This window comes from Ostrea edulis, chromosome 7, assembly GCF_947568905.1.
Source record: "Ostrea edulis chromosome 7, xbOstEdul1.1, whole genome shotgun sequence".
In the NCBI taxonomy this organism is placed as follows: domain Eukaryota; kingdom Metazoa; phylum Mollusca; class Bivalvia; order Ostreida; family Ostreidae; genus Ostrea; species Ostrea edulis.
Genome location: NC_079170.1, coordinates 39,667,772 through 39,690,154, shown reverse-complemented (window position 1 = coordinate 39,690,154; position 22,383 = coordinate 39,667,772). Strand labels below are relative to the sequence as shown.

The following is a 22,383-nucleotide window of genomic DNA, read 5'->3' as shown; positions in this document are numbered from 1 at the left end:
TTCAAATCACTATCAAAGTGTAAACAAGCCGAGGGGTTTGTTTCCAACAGATTCCACTAACCGCAAGATCGACTCTCGCATACATGCCATGTTGGTTGGAAATCTATTTTTCGTGCACTAAATTTCATTATCTGAATTTTAATTTGGAAACGGTTTCAAGATCAATGAATACCCCAGTTCTTTCCATTGACAATGGCTATGTGTCAAGCTACACAGCGGACTCAGTGGTGTATGCATGTGATACGGGGTACTCTATGGTGGGAAATTCTGTGTCTGTAAAAACGACAACATGGACCGCTCCTGGGAAATGTGAATTAACATTTGTTGATAATGGTGAGCTTCTTTTCATGGTTCCTATTCCCAAGGCCAACTTGTTGACGTTAATTTTTTTCTAATTCATCTATTCAACGCAAAATCATAGAAATATAAAAATCTGATGAATCAAAACTCCCCCAAATAACCACGATCAAACATTTTGCACGTTATCTGTATACACCAAAAACTGTGCTTTTTTTTTAATGTTTTGTAGTTTGGTTTTGGCTCTTAATCGGTCTCGCGGCTCTGCTGACCATCACAGGTTTATCACTGCTCTGTATTTATTGTTACCGCCACTGCTTCAGGTAAAACACACGTACAGTATTTCTAAATTATATGTATATTCTCCCATATATGTGATTTAGAATCTTTTAAACGTTTTAGCTCACTAGCTCATGATCAGTTGGGCCATTTTGTAATCCAACAGATATAGTATAAGAAAGTCAGAAATATCACGTGATCATTCATTAAAAACAGCGGCCTATATTAAAGATATTAAAGTATAAAATTTAACACGATATATGACACGAATATTTTAGAATGCGGTCAAGAAGAATCAAAACGAGGCCAAAGGAAGAAGAAACCCAACGTTCAAGCCAAACACCGAGGAGTTCCCGCGGCGATCCCGGCTGTTTCGAATATGGTGGAAAATGTGACATTTGTTGCGTAGATTACTACGGATGTTGCTCATTGTCCAGTTGCTGTGGTTACCATGGCTGTTGTGCTTGGTTTTGTGGTTGTTGCCGATGTTGCCGAGAACCGGAAGAGGGACCCGGTATTTCCAGTCTTCCTGTTTCGATGTTTCGCAAATGGAGGAAGAAATCGAAAGGTGGCAGTAGGTCGGTTACGACCAGGCCGATAGTTGTGATTCAGTACAATAGGGACAAAATGAGATCGGTAAGAAAAGCAGCGAAGACAGCGAAGGTCCCCGTATTGGCGCTCTGGCTGCCGCATAAAAATAATGTACGGGACATCAACACAAGCACGAGATAAATTTAATATTCCGGCACAATGATGTGAATAAGCACGTTGAAATTTATTATCATTGTGAATTCTTTGAAATCACAGAATACTTCTAAATTGATAAATGGGTTAGATACGAGATCTAACTCTGTCTATATTACCTGCTAAGGATATTTGAAATTCTTTAAACCTAATGCATTTTATAAGTTTTCTTTTCTTTTGTTAATACCATAAACCCTGAAATATCATGTTAAAGTACACGTTGTCGACACTAGTGTCTATACTGGCTGTGTTGTTTATCGCAAACTTTTTTTGTTTTGTTTTGTATGCATGTCTTAGAGGTGCAGGGGAACATGAGTAAGGTAACTGGCGGTGAGTCGAGTACTTTAAACCAATTTTATTTCGCGAAACCTTATTTTCGCGAGGGTACATTGATGCATTATTCACGAACCATAACTTTCACTTCTTAAGTTTGCTATGTGAAAGAGTTTATCGCGAAAACAAAAGTTTCGCTGATGGCTAGTCTTGCGTAAGTACGCGAATTAAATGAGATACTAGATATTCCAAATATCAGCTTAATACAGTTTATATAAAATCTATAATAACATTTTTTTGCTTGAATTGGTGTTAGTAATGGAATTCTGCTTTTGTTATTGAAAGCCTTTTACAATATATTGTTTATAAGTTATATCAGTAAATTATTAACTTTACGACCATGCTCATCAACTGTATTGTTCATAAGCTGTGCTGTTCATCAACTGGACTTTTCTGTAAAGAAATAAAACAAATGCAGGCGTCCGTACTATATGCAATTATCATAATGGAGGGCGTGATTTTCGTTTTACTTTTGTGCATTGAAACCGAGAAGAAATGACATAATCTTTATCAGTCCCCTTCACCTTACTGCAATTTGGAACCGGAATGTCAACAGTTCCTGTAGTATGATATCGCTCCTTAAGGCTAACAGGAAGACAAAAGAACTGCCAGCAGTACTTAACAGGAAGTGTTCATGTGTCTGGTGTATTGCCAGAAGACGATCAATCGGTGGATATGTTCTACAGTTTTCTTACGTGACGCAGAGATACTGGCTACATAGCAAGCTAGTGTGTGTAGCACTGAATTTTTACAATCACGTGTCAAATAGTTCAAAACACAGGTATGATAACATTGTCATAGCACAGTGTTCGGCCACACATTGGGGACGAAAGTATAGCATCATCATGACACGGTGTGCGGCCACAATGTGAGGACGAAAGTATAGCATTATCATGACACGGTGTGCGGCCACACTTTGAGGATGAAAGTATAACATTATCACGACACGGTGTGTGGCCACAATTTGAGGACCAAAGTTTAGCATTATCATGACACGGTGTGCGGCCACAATTTGAGGACCAAAGTTTAGCACTGTCATGACACGGTGTGGGAGAGCACTTTGAGAAGCTTATTAGTAATTCGAGTAAACCCCTTTACTTGGTACATTTGCGTTCAATGTATTAAATGACACTAATAATGCCTTTACATCTGATGGCCATGTCATCGACGATGACATCGTTCTGAACATTATGCGAAGTTCTTCCGTTTCAGAGTACCGAGGTAACGTGTTCAGAATTTAGTAAATGATACACATGATAATCACCGGAGTTGTTTAAAAATACTACATTACGCCGTCTGGAAAAATAACAATGTCAGTTGAATATAGTTTTGCACCAAACTGTAACTCCCAAATTTCAACTTACAGACGAGTATATGCGGTGTCCATGTTCATATGAATGGACAGAATATTACGTGTCCTTTCCCTCCTTCCGTTTAAATCAGATTTTATGGATTGTTACAGGGACATGCGATAGACTTATGTGTTCAGCACAGTACATGAAGTAGCTAATCGTGCCACGGCCACGTCAACCTAAAATAGGTAATGATTGTTCGTACGCCAAACGCTCGGCATTGGTGGGTCCTTCAGTATGTCCTTAAAAACGGAGGTCCGCGTCGCGACAGGCTTTGGCACGTTAAAAAACCCTCGCTGCTATGGCCATCAGCGCTAAGGATGTGTCTAAATTTGTGGTACTTCGCCTACTACTGGTGACGTCTCAATATGAGTGGAAATTTTTCAACGGGACATAGAACAACCAACAAACCACTGTATATATTCATCTTTATAAATAAATATAGCTGTGCACAAGCCAAGTGTACTTTACCCACTCCTAAGACGGCACCATCACCTGAAGCCTTCAAAACGCACAGAATATCTACAGAAATTAACAAACGTAACTCAGTTGAAGGAAAGATTTATTTGTGCTTTTTCCTGTACACTTAGCACAGTGAACATAATACATATCTTAATGTATTCACAACAAGAGAAAATTCTTCAACTTATGACTGTTGAAAAACTACGATATTCGCTACACGAAAAAGGATGACAAAGTTCACAGAATGTCACGTGACTTCTATAACGATGAATAGCACAACTGTCTTCTTTATTTATAAAAAATGTGAAAGCAATGAAAAAATAAATTTATGTACAAATCAACTGCCATATTATCATAAAGATTTTCTTAAAAATCTATCAAAAATCAACAGAAAATTTCAAATCTATTAACAAGACAATGGCAACCATCTCTAACAACTGAACCAAGAGGAACAAAATAATCATATAAACCTGTCCACTGGTATAATGAGGTCCTGCATTACAGACATACACCCGGTGCTCTTCGTCATCTAGACACGAGTTTGCATATTGAACTTATCTTGGGTCACATTAAATATCAGTGTACCAGTATGTTGATCAGTAAATACAGAGGATTGTATTGCTTCACTTCCTCTATCAATACATTATGACATAGAGATACCAGCATTATTATTAATCATATTTTATACATGTATGGTGACAAAACATTATCTTTGCCTTTTCATATAAAATAACAATCGTGTGTCCATATATCTCATATTCTGTAGGTGTCACACACTGCATTAAATTACACATTTAGAATATCATTCCAATTCACATGTATTCATATAATAATTAAATTTCATGAATTTAAATTTTTCACACGACTCTGAGCAACATGACATTTTTCAAATTTCATCTTTTTTAAAATGGAAGTCAATGTAACAAACATCACAACAATTTTTTTTAATCCCCCCCCCCCCCCCCCCGAGCAAATAATGAAATTAAAAGGGGGGAGAAAAAACCTGGAATGAAAATACTTGTTAGGTACTTGTCAAATACAGAACTTCCACTTCATAGTTCAGATGACAGTATTCCTATAGATCTACAGATATTCTAAACCAGCCTGTGAATAACCAGCACAACACTGACTTCTGAAATGCCTGTTATGAACTACTATTATGAACATCAACAATTTTCTTTTCTTGACTTTTGAAATCCGTTTCTTGTTGATTTGACACAATATCTTCTATAGAGGTATAAAGCATTAGAACACAATATGTTGTATCGGCTGGGGGAAGAAAGTGTCACTGAAAATTTCTTGAAGATAAATAATTTTTTTTACCATGGTTGTGTATACATGTTTGGCATCTATGAAAAGGAATACCTGCTACAAATTTAAGCGAATTTGAATTTTCCAAACACTATTTTGCATTTGTTTATGGTACAAGGTGAAAGGAAATTTTAAATATCATTCCTACTTATTTCAATAAATTTCTCTCTTCTTTCACTTGATAGGAGAAATAACACACCATAGAAATTTGATATGGATGAAAAGTGGGGGATATGTACAATAATAATTTGAAATTGAAAGGTTTGAAATTCACTTTATTTATTTTAAAAAAATGCAGTTTTATTAGAAAGAAATCAGAAAAATTTAAAACCTCTGCTGGACCCGAACCCACAATCTACAGTTCAGCAGTTGACACATTAACCAACTGAGCTACCCAGCTAGGCGATTACATTTAAAAGAAAGATACAAATATTGCTGATATTTATATTTTCATTCATGATTGAAAAGGAAGTCAGCCATTATGTCGTAGTATACCTCCTTAAATGAAATCTACGATGAAATTTTAAAATCCCAGTATGAATGTAACATGAATTTGATATTGCATGATTGAAAGAAAAATTCTCAACTGAAATATAAATACAACAATATGCTTTGACATCTCTATTAAATTTCGTTAGCAAAGGATTCCATCCTGTGTCATATAAATTGCCGTCCCCTAGTCTACAGCAGCAGTTGTGAAGTTTTACTACACATATTAAGTCTTCTTATCAGCTAACATTTGTTGCAAGTTTTACTATATATTAACCTATACTTCACAAAGAAAGAAAATTGCATCTGAAAGTGTTTTCTTCCACATCACATACGTGTTGTGGGGTCCAGACAACGCACGCTGAAGTTAGATGATTATTAATTCCTGACGTCTAGAGCAGAAAGGCCCGAACAGAGAGATCTATGGACGAGATTGACGAGTAATAAGATTGCCGGCATCACTGTGGCTTGAATTTCAATACTTCTTCATAAACTTTAACTGAAAGAGAAAACAGCATCTATGTTACAGACACCAACCCGGTACAGTGAACGCTAGTTGTGTGTGAACATCCCTTATACAAAAAGCACCTCAAATATAAGACATTTTATAAACTTTTAATGGGCAAAATTTTTGTGGTTTAGGAAAAGAAAAACATGTTAGTGGGGACCTGACTTAATGAAAAAACAAATTGTTATTCATAACTGCAGTTTAGTTTCTCTTGTCCATGGGGGATTCAAATTCTCAGGTATGTCCATTCTATGTAAACATCGAAAAACTCCACCCTCACCCACCCTGACTTTACGGTACGATGAAAACTTCTGTCTATTGTTTCTAATGAGGTAAACAAGTTTTACATTGTGAACCATACACTTTCTAGTGGTAAAACCTCTGTGTCAATAGTAGAGTATATATATTTTATATAATGACTACGTCTGGATATCAACATTTAAACTTTGACACTGATGCAAAGGGATAAAGAGCAGCGAGTCTCATTCATTAAAAATAGTTTGTTTTCTATTCATGTGCTTACAAACATACATAATTTTGTTTTGATGTATTTAATAATACTAAGAAACTCTGGATGTACTTGGTCTTCAGATGTACAGTTTATTTTTCCAGTATATAATTATAAAGCACATTATTATACCTGTATGTCCTTAACATTCAATACATTCACTTAATATTCATTATTTCAATACCTTTATATTAAAAAAATTTGATAGATTAGCATCCAAACCTTTCCATTCGGGTATCGTGAGTTCCATCTCCTCAAATGACTGGTCATAAGCATCAGCACTGGGCTCATCACTAGGGTCAGCGTACTGAGCCAGGTAGGGGTGAGCGAGGGCATCCGTGGCAGTGATACGAGTGTCAGCATCTAAGTCCAGCATCTGTTCCAGCAAGTTTATTGCTGCAAAACAAGGCACCATTATAGGGGTGTATGAATATGCCAACAGTATTTCATTTTCCCAAAACCCAAATTGACTGTTCCAAAACCCAACACACAGTTTAAAACACAGATGCACAAATACAGTTACTCATGCCCTACCATATGCTGCTATCAAATTCACATGCTATTTGGAACCCTCCCTTCTTAAAGTGCCGAAGTTTGAAACCTACATGCAAGAAGACAAGACATCCCAAATCTGAACAGCATATGTGACCAACAAATCAGATAAGTTTCTTGCCCCCCCCCCCCCCCCCCCCCCCCCCCCCCCCACTTGATCCTACATTGAGCAGATCCTACATTCTAAACCAACATTCAACCTTTAAGTCATACCCCCATCAAATCCTTTGAATCTGTTACAGTTCAATATCAAGAAGAAGCATGGACTAGGTTGTTAAACCCCGTCTTTTATTACCTCTCAGTCCAGGAGCCAGACCCCAAGTTTAAGACCCACTCACAATTACATGTATAAGTCATATCCTATCACACAATTACAAGTCACATCCTACCAGATGCCACCATCAAATTATCTACATCTATCATGAAGAAAAGCATGGACAAGATTATGTGGAGAGACAGACAACGTCATAGCATTATACACCTTTAGTTTTGTGTGGTTATATAAAAACATAGGTTAATAATTAGCACAGCTCAGTCTTGCTGTAGCACAAAATCACACAGCACATGTACAAGGAAAAATACAAGTCTTCATTTCAATCATTCATCAGTCCTAAAGTCAATTACACTGTAATTCAATATCTGTTTTCTCAAAATCTGAAGACATAATGAGGTACATCAATAATACTCACCATGTGGATTAGCTCCGATAAACACTTCTCTGAAGTCCTTTTTGGGCCACTTTGGCATAGATGCCACATAGTTCCTAGCCTACAATGAAAAGGTGTTTATTCTGTTCATCCAGTGTTCTCCATATTCTACAACAACTTGAAAAATGGATCATCTTTCAGCCTAATCAACACCATTTGTATTACACTTTTTTTCAAAGATTAACATTGATAAATAGAATGTATTGTGTATTGCAGCAGGTCTAAACATATTAAAGAACACTCTCAGAACAAGTCCCAATTAATGCTACTGACCTCTGGGCTGTTGATTTTATCTAGAAGTGTCTGATTTGGTGTTCCAACTAACGACAACACCCTTGTCAACTGGTCTATATCTGAGGTACTAGTTAAGGAACAAATCAAGCAAAAATAACGCAGTACTGTTGTGTACGTTTCGTGGGTGTTGATTCAAGATTGCATACATGTACTTTCTCATGGATCGTCCAGAAAACTTGTGGATTAAGGTCCTTAATCTTCTGGTAAACGATGATAATCTCACATTTTCATCAAACGGAAATAGAGGAAGTAGTATTTAATGAACTGCGGAGAAGAATAAGTCTACCCAAATAAAATCATCGTAGTCGGTCATGTAAAATAATAAGAGTCCATGACGTGTGCACTGGTGCATTACTACAATCTCATCCTTTGATCCACTCCCGTAGATCACCACACAAGGATCTGAAGTAACAAAATAGACGGTCATGACCTTTCGTTTAGCCAATCAAATACACGCTGTCAGATTCTACCAGCAATGCTTTCCCATAAACCCTCGTGCCAATTTACATACGTTAAAGATTACTGCACCCATGATCGGAGGCCGCACATTTGTCAAAACATGTAATGTAAACAATATCTGCATTCTACGTGGGTTTTGTTTTATTAAGCCTACCAAATTCTTCATGGATAGGGAACACTAAAAATAATTCTTGTATAAAAAATTAAAATTGACCGACAAAAGAAAACAGTTGATTAGAAGTGCTCTAAACCCTGACATCGTTGAAAGTACCGATACAGGTGTGTGCCATAAATGTTTTAGGTCGGTAGAAAAGACTACAGAATCCTTAGAGCTAAAAGACAGGGTGAAAAAGTGCTCTCTTCATTGGTATTAATAATTGGTAAGGACGAGATTTTCCAAACACCACTTCATCAGCAATCTTGACATCTATTCAAATCATATCCATCACTATTCATAAATGAATGTTAATTGACAATTTACCAAAGTTGGTTTTATTTTATCTTGTACATTTTGTTGTTTGTGTGAACCGAATAAATCATGCATTATTGCAAAAGTTTTTGAAAATCCTTATGCGTGCACATACAATTTTGAACTGGGATTTCATAATTTGTATGGCATAATCTGATTGGCTGATAGATCTCATTAATATTCCAAACGAAAGGTCATGTGGACATGACCCAGTATTGGGTTACTTCAGATCCTTGTGTACAATGTACTTGAATAAGATTGGCATTACTAATCCCTGCATTCTATTGGTGGAATGTCCAGAACGCAAACAATCGGCGCCAGAGTACATAATAATGAAATAAACACCAGCAGTAACTACAAGTGACACTATGTGTACAAAAGCCATGCCCACTATATATTGATTAGAGAAACTTCACTCAGTTCTTGTCTGTTGTTGATACATGTACTGAATAACTTTTATGTAGATGAAATTAAAGTGAATGTCAAGAATATGTATTATATGTCTACTTTTTGTCTAACAATTTACTGGTTATCATAAATACAGATTTTTAAAGTTATCAAAAAAAGAATACACTGCATATGAGGCTTGTCAAATGCAACAAAATTAACTACATTTTCCTATGAACGTGAATACGCATTAAATAAATGAATAAAGGAAACGTTTTAGATATAGATGTACATGTACATTTGTATTCTTCAAGAGTTTGAAGCTGAAACTCATTGATCTTAATCTGAACTGGTACGAAAATGAGAAAACTATCTGGGAGAAAGCACAGCCAACATATATATTGATATAGAGCACGAATGTACTAAACAAATAACTAGTTCAAACCGAATCAACATTCATCAAATACTAGATCAAACCGAATCAACATTCATCAAATACCTAATTCAGACCATAGCAGTGTATTGTAAACCTTTTTTCATATAGTTCCTTCTTTTTCCTTTTAAGCATCCAACACAGTGTGCGAGTTTTGTAAAAAGGATACGATCTGTTCCCGGGAAAAGAGGTTTGCCCGTTAACATCTCTGCCATGATACACCCTACTGACCAGATATCCACTGTAACATACACAATATTAACACATGTACTATATATCATTGTGGGTTTGAACCTTAAAAGATTACGAAATGCATATATCAAATTGATGGGTATCATTTTCAAAACTTCATCCAAGTATCTGTTTGAGTGTCATACAATGATCAACCTGGTTCCATAACCTGAATTATGAATATAAATGCATCTAGGTGTAGTGTGGTGACTATCTGACTGTAGTGTGGTGACTATCTGACTGTAGTGTGGTGACTGTAGTGTGGTGACTGTAGTGTGGTGACTCTGGTGTGGTGACTGTGTTGTGGTGACTGTAGTGTGGTGACTGTGTTGTGGTGACTGTGTTGTGGTGACTGCAGTGTGGTGATTGTAGTGTGGTGACTGGTGTGGTGACTGTAGTGTGGTGATTGTAGTGTGGTGACTGTGTTGTGGTGACTGTGTTGTGGTGACTGCAGTGTGGTGATTGTAGTGTGGTGACTGGTGTGGTGACTGTAGTGTGGTGATTGTAGTGTGGTGACTGTAGTATGGTGACTGTATTGTGGTGACTGTGGTATAGTGATTTGTGTGGTGACTGTAGTGTGGTGACTGGTGTGGTGACTGTGTTGTGGTGACTGCAGTGTGGTGATTGTAGTGTGGTGACTGTAGTGTGGTGACTGTGGTATAGTGACTTGTGTGGTGACTGTAGTGTGGTGACTGTGTTGTGGTGACTGTGTTGTGGTGACTGCAGTGTGGTGACTGTAGTGTGGTGACTCTGGTGTGGTGACTGTAGTGTGGTGACTGTGGTGTGGTGACTGTAGTGTGGTGACTGTGGTATAGTGACTTGTGTGAAGACTGTGTTGTGGTGACTGTAGTGTGGTGACTGTGGTGTGATGACTGTAGTGTGGTGACTGTGGTGTGGTGACTTGTTGTGGTGACTGTAGTGTGGTGACTGTGGTATAGTGACTTGTGTGGAGACTGTGTTGTGGTGACTGTAGTGTGGTGATTGTAGTGTGGTGACTGTGGTGTGATGACTGTAGTGTGGTGACTGTGTTGTGGTGACTGTATTGTGGTGATTGTAGTGTGTTGACTAGTGTGGTGATTGTAGTGTGGTTACTGTGGTGTGGTGACTGTAGTGTGGTGACTGTAGTGTGTTGACTGTTGTATAGTGACTTGTGTGGTGACTGTAGTGTGGTGACTGTAGTGTGGTGACTGTAGTGTGGTGACTGTAGTGTGGTGACTGTGTTGTGGTGACTGTGGTGTGGTGACTGTAGTGTGGTGACTCTGGTGTGGTGACTGTGGTGTGGTGATTGTAGTGTGGTGACTGTGGTGTGGTGACTGTTGTATAGTGACTTGTGTGGTGACTGTAGTGTGGTGACTGTAATGTGTTGACTAGTGTGGTGATTGTAGTGTGGTGATTGTAGTGTGGTGACTGTGGTGTGGTGACTGTAGTGTGGTGACTGTAGTGTGGTGACTGTAGTGTGGTGACTGTTGTGTGGTGATTGTAGTGTGGTGACTGTGGTGTGGTGATTGTGGTGTGGTGACTGTAGTGTGGTGAATGTAGTGTGGTGACTATGGTGTGGTCACTGACCTGTTTGACCATAGTGCATCCAGTTAAGGACAATCTCAGGAGCTCTGTACCACCTGGTTGCCACGTAACCCGTCATGGAATCTTCTGTGTGCCGCGCCAGACCAAAGTCCAAAATCTGCACAAAATAATTATCAACTGCACAAGTACTAAATAAAAATATTTACTCCAAATTTTCTTTTACCAAGCAATATAATTAACTGTACCCAGTCGACATTGATGAATAAATACAGGAATCACACACGAAGAGAAATTTACAGTTACCTTTAATTCGCAGTCTTCATTCACAGCTATATTGCTAGGTTTGAGGTCCTACGAAAACAGAATTAAAGCCAATTTTATATGACATTAACAGAAATTTAGTGTTGTCATGGCATACTTGAAGACAGAGAGCAGCAACTTAGTACTCACCTTAATAACTTAATAGCAGTCATTTCTACATACCTCAGTACTCACGTTAATAACTTAATAGCACTCATTTCTACATACCTCAGTATTCACGTTAATAACTTAATAGCACTCATTTCTACATACCCTGTGTATAATTCCCGCTGAATGTATATACTGCAATCAGAATATATAAACGTATTCATTAGAAAAGTTGCATAAAATCTTTATTTATGGAAAATGTCAGCAATATCCTTGGGTTTTTTTCAATAATTATCATAACACTTCACATATTTTTCCATAGAATGTTCATGTTACATCAATGAAAAGCTTTCTGCATGAATTCACCAAAATTCATATTGCATATACTGTATAAAGGTATTCTCTGCTGTTGGCCATTACACGAAATCCACAAAAATTACAATTGCAAAATAAATACATATAATTAGAAACGCATAATATAATTTGCTACCTTACAGGGATCAAATCGCAAAAATTTCCACCCACAGAAATACCAGTCTTACAGTATATGTAGTCAGTCACAACTAGGCTCAGTCAGAATGTAGGGAATAATGAGCCTTTAAGATCTCAGGTAATAAGTTGTGTCTCCAGATGAATACAAGTAAGTCTGGGATACGAAGTGTGCTACGTTTTACTCACCTTGAGTCCCCGCAGAATTTGATAAACTAGGAACTGTACATGGTCATCACTGAGGGTTTGTGTCTTAATTATGTTGTTCAGATCGGCTCCCATTAGCGGGGACACCAGGTATCTATACAGGTAGAGAAAGTGGATATTAACATCATTAGCGGGGATACCAGGTATCTATACAGGTAGAGAAAGTGGAAATTAACATCATTAGCGGGGACACTAGGTATTTATACAGGTAGAGAAAGTGGATATTAACATCATTAGCGAGGACACCAGGTATTTATACAGGTAGAGAAAGTGGAAATAAACATCATTAGCGGGGACAACAGGTATCTATACAGGTAGAGAAAGTGGAAATTAACATCATTAGCGGGGACACCAGGTATTCATACAGGTAGAGAAAGTGGAAATTAACATCATTAGCGGGGACAACAGGTATCTATACAGGTAGCGAAAGTGGAAATTAACATCATTAGCGGGGACACTAGGTATCTATACAGGTATGGAAAGTGGATATTCACATCATTATTTCTTTGAATTGTTTCCTTTAGTTTCTGACTTTAACTTAAGGATAAAAATGACAAAGAATTACATATAATAATGGTTTGGGGTGAAATCTGCCACTTAAACTGTGATCTCATTTGTCAAGGAAGTACATGTATAACACACTTAACAAATCTGTTATGAATGCAAACTTTAAGGATATGTGTAATACTGTTAGTTGTGGTTGAAGAAATTTCAAATTCTGTCTCATGTATGCTCTGCATATGCCAATGTCATGTGTTTCAAAAGGATATAGAGAATATATAGATCTGTAATTTTATTTTTTTTTATCTATAATATCATACTTGTGATAGAAAATTGTGATGATGCATTCATTTCCTCAGAATTCCTCCTTAAGTGTAAAGTAACATTCAATGACAGATCCAGAGGGGGGGGGGGGGGGGGGGCAGTGGTCAGGGGGTTGGAAACACCCCCACCCCCCGCCCCCTTTGTCAGAAAATTTTACTTTAACATAACACATTTTCAAGGTGGAATCCCCTTTGAAAACCAAAATTATTGGTAGAACCCCTTCCTTTCAAGAATTCCTGGATCTGCCCCCCGACATTCAAGGTAGTTTTCTGGGTTTGATTTTTAAATCTCTGTCATTGATGAATTCAAAAGAAGTAATCTTGGGATAACATTTTGACTTTGACTCCACTCTCAAAGTAAATCATACCCAAATCAAATACTTTTTGGTTTATGTCTAAAGGAGAGATGTGCCATTCAATGCACGATAGCTTCAGGAACAGAGCTTTCATATGTCTTTGTAAGGGCACCCAGATCAAATCCAGCAGTACATTATTTAGTGATTTTTCTGTAGATACCAGTGAACAATGTATAATTATGAACATTTGAATTTTATCTTTGCAAAAACTGTAGTAATATGTCCAAATTTTGTCTATGTGAAAAAAGAGAGAATATATTGCAACTTAAAACCTCAAATATTCAAGGGAAATGACGGTTATTACCTATCTTGCATATGACCTTTAAAACTCATACATTAATACATAATCAGGGTCACTGACAATTTATCTATTAAAAGAGTACAGTACATACACATCGTTAAACTCCTCGAAATTTGTAGTTGCTGTGAACACATCTAATAGGCCAATAATCTAAAACAAAAAAATGTTTGTTAAACCATATACATATAATCCAGTGCTGAATATGAAAACATGTACAGTATCCGAGTGATTTATATGTACAATATCCGAGTGATTTATAGGTACAATATAGTAATTTATATGTACTATATCCGAGTAATTTATATGTACAATATCCAAGTGATTTACAGGTCGATATCCGACTGATTTTCAGCATGATTCTATGGAGGTCCACTCCGTACTTACATTCTCATGGTTCATATGCTTCAACATCCGTAATTCCCTGTATGTTCTTTTGGCATGGATGGCGGACTGGAATGGTCTGGCCAATTTCTTTATGGCCACCTTGGTGTTTCTCTGCTGCGTGTCGACAGCGGAGCTAAAAATAAAAACAAAACATACAGCATAAGTATGCACCTATTGCCATGAATTACACATGTATGAGAGAAGAGAGTCTATAATGAACAGTGTGCTATACAAAGTACACATCACTTGATTGCATCATTGGATGCATTCCTGTAACATTTCCCTGTGTCGATTAATCTTAGCAACAAATGTGCAAAAAAGGAGGAAGTTGACAACTTGATCGAGACCTGAAAGTCTTTTTTTTCAAAAATGAAAGCTTAGTGGTCACTGTGGATGAAGAAAACCTGTTTGCTGTTTTTGTTGTAATCACAATAACCAATACAAATAAAATAATTAATCACACATTGATATTAGAAACTATCAACAGCCACACCATATGCATATAATATCCTTCTTGTGATTATCAAAGACAAAATTTTTGTCCATCAAAACTTCTATCCCCCCCCCCCCCCCCCCCCCCCCCAATTTCCCTGGATTATGGAATGAGCTAAAACATTATTTTCTCCTACTATGAAAGAGCAGATTGAGTTCAATGTGATTATAACTCCAATTTAGGGGGAGCTAAGACAGCTAACTAGTATGTATCCCATAACCATAGTAACAAAATGTTGATTTCAGTGTATGTTTCTATATACATGATATATATGCAATATCTACCCTATAGACATGAATGACTAACATGAAATTAATTCTGTGTACTTTATGAACAATATAGTGCACACTCATGACTGTCAAATAGATAGCCTAAGGGGTCAATAGTTTCTACATTTTATCATATACGATATTGTAAAAACTTATAGCAAAGAAGAAATTCCACTGCTAGATAATGGTTGGTCCTGGAAATGAAAATCAAGGCTGCCATTTTTGCATGATTAGTCTATAAATGTTACTAGTGCGGTGCTCAGAAAACTTTTATCTTGGTCAATATTCAACACAGCCTACCTCCGTTAATTCTCTGCGACAAGACAGATTCTCTCACGTCAGGTCAATTATTGCCTGCATTTGAATATGGTCAGTCACGGTCCACTTGCTAATCAAATGACTTGGATCATAAAGCCAACATTATTCTGTAATTTATGCATTTGACCTTCATACATTAATTATACACCTTCACTTCCAGCTTCCACTTACTCTATTGACACGGTGCAGCTGTCACAAAACTGTGGCTAATTAAGAGAAGTCAGCATAGACAAGATGGAGACATTAATTCTGTCCAGGAAATTTAAACACAATCTTGAATGGTTGAACAAGGTAGTGCTTCATCAGCATTGTTTAAAACAATTACACTGTAGTGCACTTAATGAACCTAAAACTTTAATGAGCTCTAATTCAACTATATGTATAATATTTATTTCACAGAGTCGGCGAAAAGTGAAAGAAAAATGGAATGATCTTATTTTCAGTGGCATCCAATGATAATTCCAGAAGACTTAAGTCTTGCATTGCACAATTATGCATGCAATTTTATCATACCCATATATACCATTGTTTTAAGAAAAAAACCTTCTTTATAAAAAATACATGAGGGTATATATGACCCGTGATGCTTCATATGCCAGCATACTTTATAAAGCATGTTAACACATCATGAAAAGTACACCTCGCTAGGCATGCATGAAGCATTACAGTTCATCATGTACATAGTTCATCATGTACATATATAGCCGCATGTATCTTCAAAACTGAAATTTGTTTTTACTTCCATTTCTGTCAGAATTCCCAGCCTTTAAATAGACATACAATATATTAATTATCAATTAAGACTCTATATTACACTCATTGTTCACAACTGCAATGCATTCATGTGGAAACCATTACAATTTGTAGAGATGATTGGACCAAAAATAATTTGGGAATTCCCATATTGATACTATAAAAATTTGTTTAAAGTTTTTGGTCGACCAATGAAAACTTGTGTCTCGGATTCTCTAATCTATTTCAACTAGTCTTTCACTTCAGCTGTAAACAAAGATGGACAACCACAGTTATCTTTACTACATTTTCTTTGGTTTTAGAACATGTTTATTTCAAATTTTAAAGGATGTATGTATTATACAGTAATATATATACAACATCACGTCACAATCCGTTCTTATTTTCAGTGTCATTTTCACACTCTGAAAATATCATTTTTATTCAGTGTATAAATTATTATTTCACTGTTGAAAATGTAATTATATATAGTACACACATACATGTAGTACCTTTTATTGTATAGTAAACATATATTAGTACTAATTGTTATAACATGATTACACACAAATGTACATTTAATTATCTAGCTAGATTATATAGATCCCAAACAATTACAAACATCATGTTCAGGTTAAAACTGATAAAACCGTCCCGATCAATTTAACAGTGGCCATATCAAGTACAAGTAAACAGTACGATAATGACCTCTATCTTTGAACTGTAGTGACCCCAAAATCCAAAGTCTCCTTCCTTATACAATAACTGGTAGGTTGTTAATTGTAATTATGTCACAGAAGTCCTGATCACTACTGGGTAAATTAATCCCACAAGCTTGACGATGTCCACATTTGTCACCATCGCATATGTTTACCAAAAGTATACAAACAAATGAAAAAGACAACAAAGGAATGCGGGGATTTCTAGGAATTTAGTTAAGTACTAGAACAACTGATTTCAGTGAGTTCACTCACTATACTGACACACTTTGTCTTGTGTCTCATGCTGTATGAGTGGAATTACGACTAATTACCAGGCTCATCGACTAATTACCAGGCTCATCACTAATCATTCGACAGTCTACATAAATTATCAAGTTCCTTGTCTGCTTTTATATACCCCTGTTTATCTTGATTTTTTTGGCTGGTTAGAATTCTTCTGATACATTTATAACTCTACGGCTGCATTTTCTTCACAAAAATAACTTCCTCCTGATAAACATTCATGTGCTGGCTGTTCTGACACTATAATGAGTAAAGGCCTTGCCTCAGTATACACTAAGCTAATTCTCTGAATAATTAGCACTTCTTTGCAATTAATAAAACGTCTTGACAGCAAGGTTCCGTTGAAGGTGACGTTTTAGGGTTAAATATGGTGCGTGTCTAATCATACGTGGACACCATCACACTCAGGTACATAGATAAAAATCTTCATTAGGTACTGAAGCAACAACAAACAATATTTATCACGGTCCCGTGTTACAAAACAAGGAACTACTTAATCATTATTTCATACAAAAAATAAAAATTATAAAATAAAGGTATGGGAACAAAATAAAAACTATATATAACAGGTTCCATGATTAAAAACTGAGGACCAAGTCAAAACAAGATGTTATATCAGGGTTGGGCAGTCAAAACCGCCACCGGTTTTAACCGTCCCGGTCAATACTCCCCAAGTGGTCAATACTGGTCAATTGTGATTTAAACTGTCCATTTTCCTATTTTTGTACATTTCTTGCAAAGATAAAGACAAATTACGTCTTTTCATTATATGGATCAATTGTTGATTAATATTTTTCATTAGATAATCAAATGTAATTTCATAAGTTTAATATATTTGGTTTGCTGAATCTGACCAAAATATCTTCAGTACCAACCAGAGGGTCACAGTTCTATAGCATAGATTGATGATTGGAGACAGACCTTTTACTACATGTACCTGGACAGATTAAGAATAAAAGGTAGCTGGACATTACCTGAGCACAGGAAGCAGAGTTGACAGGTGTTAATAAGCATAGGCTGGGACCAGAGATGACCAGTGTGCCTGTTATTGTTATGAAAACATCACCAACACACCCCTCAAATGTTTATTCAACAGTTAAAATGAAGATTAATGAAACAATACTTATATAGGTAGTTCTCTTGTTAAACTAAGGAATTTGAACAGAAACTTTTACATCTTCCCCAATTCAACAGAGTCATTTGTACATTATTTATTTAATATTATGACTTATAAGTATATTATAAACTGATAGTGCATGTTATGAATTACAGTATTTACCATAATGGTCACTTAAACATTTAAAATAAATAACACAGACTATAATGACCAAATAATTTTCAATCGACCAGTATTGACCAGTTTTAACCAGTATTGACCACCGGCCCGGTCAATACTCATATTGACCACTGTTTTGCCAACCCTGTGTTATATTATATATATACCCTTGGCTTGTTAAACTGCATTGACATCTTGAATCATACTAAGAATCTGATCTCCACATGAATCTAACATGACTGAAATATCAATATTTCATGAATTTGATCTTTTCTCACTCATAGAGCCAGGTATATAGTACATGCTCCAAGTCTCTGTCAGAATTTACTAGTGACATATATTGGTAAAACAGGACTGTTTGATTTGTTTTCATATCCCAACTAGAAATCTATTTCCAAGTTCTCACTTTCTCGTGAGAATTGTAAGCCTCTAGTTTAATAAGACACAATACTGTAGTTATAATCCTTATAATCAATTTCCATGGAAACAATAGAAATGAACATCATCCCTTCACACTTTTATTAATTGTCATTTAAATGTGTTGAGTAACTGTCTCAGTTTCTTCCGTTTTATACTGACTTGTGTAGTCATATTGCACGACTATAGGATGCTTAAATCTATTATATCAGACATGTTAAAGGGAGAGAATGTTCAATTAACAAGATGTTGAAACAAAAAAACCTATTCTTAAACTGTTAACATATCAAAACTGATAATTTTAAGTCCATTAAGTCCTAAATTTACATATGGCTTAATTGGCCCTTTTTGGTACAGGGTCTGGTACTGTTTCAATTGGAAATTTTATATCTAAAATCTGCTATTTTTGGTAAATTACTTAGAAAAAAAATAATGCATCGTAGGTAGAAAAATAAAATGCAGAGTCATTCATACATCATGAGTAAAGGTATGCATGCTCGAATTTCTATATTGGATGCTAATAAAGATACAAATACTACAGTATTCTGTAAATAAAAATAAAAATACTACAGTATTCTGTAAATAAAAATACAAATACTACAGTATTCTGTAAATAAAATGAAACAAAAACTATGAAATGTGCATGCAAAAACTATGATTGTAGAGATATAAATTAAAATGGTTTCAAAATACAGTCCGTCTTTTTAAACAAGCGAGTCGAGTGCTGACCATGTGACTGTCTTATTAGCATACCATGTGTTATTTTCTCAGATTTGTGCAGACCTAACTACCGTTTATTGTTGAACACATGATGTTCGATAATGAATTTAATCTGATGGGTCCTTATTCCTATATCTACAGTCGATGACCTTGGTGTCAAAAAATTTAAGCCATTGTTTACTTCCTGATCATGTGTGAAAATGACGACAGCAATTAGTGCATAAATATACAAATAGTCCATTTAATATTTCAACCTATTCCTTTCAACTAGGATACTTCAACAAGTTGTTACACATCACCATTATCATAATAAGGCAAGAATGTTGAAGCACTGTGCAAAAAAAAAAATTCTCTTACTTCAAAAAATTCTTGTTCATTTTCAATGAATTCAAATAACAAATTCAATGTTTTACATGTGTAAATTAGAAATGCATTGGATAACTTAAATCATGTAATGGTATAAACTGAAAATCAGAAATTAGAAACTGCAATGTGCTCTTATGAATTCACATAAAAAAATGAATTTACAGTCTTTCTAACATCTAAAAGCAACTTTAATTCAGGTATGTATAATTGGGATAAAATCTTTTTAAAAAATCTATTATTGTCCTCGCTTGACTGGCTGATGTAAACAGTTTACCGATATCTGGAATTTTCTTGATACATGTAACTATGTAAACATGCTACCCTTTCAGATTTCAACTTCACAGGTTTTTGAATTTATACATGTCAGGGGTTTTTTCAGGGTCTGCAGAAGGCCGAAATCCGGCCCCATTCCCAATGCTGAAAAGCAGGTGTTTTTCCCAAAATGATACCTAAAATTCCCAAATGATGGATGCTTTGATGAGAATATGCCATGAGGGGCTATCCAACCTCAGTGCCACTCTGTTGCAAAAAATTTGTGACAGTTTTTTCTCTGCAAAAGACCGGAAATTATATAAAAGCTTGTTTAAGCCAGCTACATTGATAATGAAACATCAAATGGTTAACGTTTTGCTTGTAAATTGTTTTTCTTATTTTATATTTGTATGAAACAAATTTCCCAATTTCAATTAAATATCGCTAATTTTCCCAAACTTGAAGGCCCTGGCCCCTGGATTCAAGGGGTAAAAAAATCCCTGCATGTGAAAATTGATAATTTATATAAAACTTTTAAAGCCTTGACTTTTCTTGCAGATTATTTGATGATGGAATGGTATTGTGAATTCTAAAATGAAAATTCTGGGGTTTTATACAAATTGAGTAATCAAAGAAAAGGACACTTTACATATGAAATACATATATATTCACTGGTATTTCTCGCAACGAATGTAATATAATGTTATAGAAATACATCTTGATGTTAAAAACTGTACATATTCAACTATGTACAATGCAAAAACTCATAGGAAATTTTGTAAATAACAGGAAAACTGCAAAGCAACTCCATACATTTACAAAATAATCATCCACACACTGCAAGAGGACCATGGTTGGGCGGTTAAAACCAGTGGTTTTAACCATCCCGTTCAATATTCCCCAAGTGGTCAATACTGGTCTATTGTGATTTGAACTGTCCATTTTCCTATTTTTGTACATTTCTTGCAATTAGAGGACAGTCATTAAGTGGTAATGTACATGATCATGTATACAATGTGTACACTAATAAAATACATACACTGATATACCTGTATTGTTTGTACCTTTTATCTCACTTTTTTGCTAAACATTGTAAACATCCTCCAGCCATATGAAATCATGACATTGCAGCATACATGCATCACACAACATGAAAATAATTCACCTGGACCTACCAGACCTGTCCATAAGCTCCGGACCCCACTAACTTTAGAGGTTTGTATCTCTCCGGCACCTCCCAAGTCACATTGTTCAGTTGCACCTGATGTACAAATCGGGCTGGCGGACAGTGCATGACACATCCATTCAACATATTAATAGGTCTTGTGTTCAAAACATCCATCACATATCCAATAAAACCTCCTTTTTTCTTTATAATAAAACCACTTCAATACCGTGTCTTAAAAGAAAACTTCTTCTACCTTCCTAGCAAGCAAATTTTAACTTGGTAGATTCCCACAAATGCCCAAAGGGTGTTGACACAAAAATAGCAACTAAGACTGTGCCTAAATATAGAACAAATCTGACTAACAACAGTGAAAACTGATGAATAACCCAGTAAACAGTCTCTCGGGATATCTGGAATTCCACCGGAATTCCAATGTATTTAACTCTTAACACAGCACAAATAACCAATAAATCTTGTTGCGCTAATGAGGATGCAGGTTCAAAGATCAAACCAAGACGACATGTTATAATAAACATATAAGTCCATGAACAGTGATTGCTAAGAGAGCAATTGTCTAATTTACTTACCATACTTGTCCGTACGCCCCCGCCCCCACGGGAATCAAATTTTGGTATCGTTGGGGGACTTCCCAAATTGTCTTATTGAGTTCAACACGGTAAAAATCAGGCTTGATCTGGGCGGACGACATTTAGGACATTGAATGTTTTGATGGTAGCAAAACTTTCACAGCCAGTTACTGGAAGTCCAATTAATTAATTGCACTGAGTTTAACTTGCAAAATTAATCTAATTCTTGCAAAAACTTTTCAAAAATATGCCAATGCCCTAGAGCTTCCGGAAATCAACATGAAGACCTAAGCTTTTTCACGACATTGATTCAGATTATAAATTTTAAAACCTTAGTCGTTTTTACTGACATTCCGGATTTTCCTGATTCTAATCTGATCTATAAAAAAAACAACCCATTGTTCTTTCAACTTGACATGAAAACTTAAATATAACAAAATATTAATGTAAAAATATAATGTAGACTCTATGTA

General features: G+C 35.9%; 2 protein-coding genes across 3 annotated transcripts; one reads left to right on the top strand and one right to left on the bottom strand.

The window, feature by feature from the left end:
- The first annotated feature begins 24 nt into the window (after positions 1 to 24).
- Positions 25 to 1,887, top strand: LOC130048120 (uncharacterized). The gene is made up of 3 exons (XM_056144382.1): positions 25 to 333; positions 530 to 620; positions 855 to 1,887. The coding sequence occupies exons 1-3, from the start codon at positions 84 to 86 to the stop codon at positions 1,306 to 1,308; spliced, it is 795 nt and encodes a 264-aa protein (XP_056000357.1). The 5' UTR covers positions 25 to 83; the 3' UTR covers positions 1,309 to 1,887.
- A 1,663-nt stretch (positions 1,888 to 3,550) lies between these two features.
- On the bottom strand, positions 3,551 to 22,219 carry LOC125657219 (mitogen-activated protein kinase 14A-like). 2 transcript variants are annotated; one of them, XM_048887893.2, is made up of 12 exons: positions 21,331 to 22,219; positions 14,309 to 14,441; positions 14,016 to 14,074; positions 12,426 to 12,537; positions 11,913 to 11,942; positions 11,643 to 11,690; positions 11,382 to 11,496; positions 9,754 to 9,825; positions 7,816 to 7,895; positions 7,525 to 7,603; positions 6,506 to 6,679; positions 3,551 to 5,766 (listed from the first exon to the last, which is right to left on the bottom strand). In XM_048887893.2, exons 1-12 carry the CDS (start codon positions 21,495 to 21,497, stop codon positions 5,726 to 5,728), a joined length of 1,110 nt encoding a protein of 369 aa, XP_048743850.2. In that variant the 5' UTR covers positions 21,498 to 22,219; the 3' UTR covers positions 3,551 to 5,725. The 2 variants fall into 2 exon arrangements, with proteins under 2 accessions (XP_048743850.2, XP_048743851.2); XM_048887894.2 differs by having other exon boundaries at positions 21,911 to 22,218.
- Positions 22,220 to 22,383: the final 164 nt, after the last annotated feature.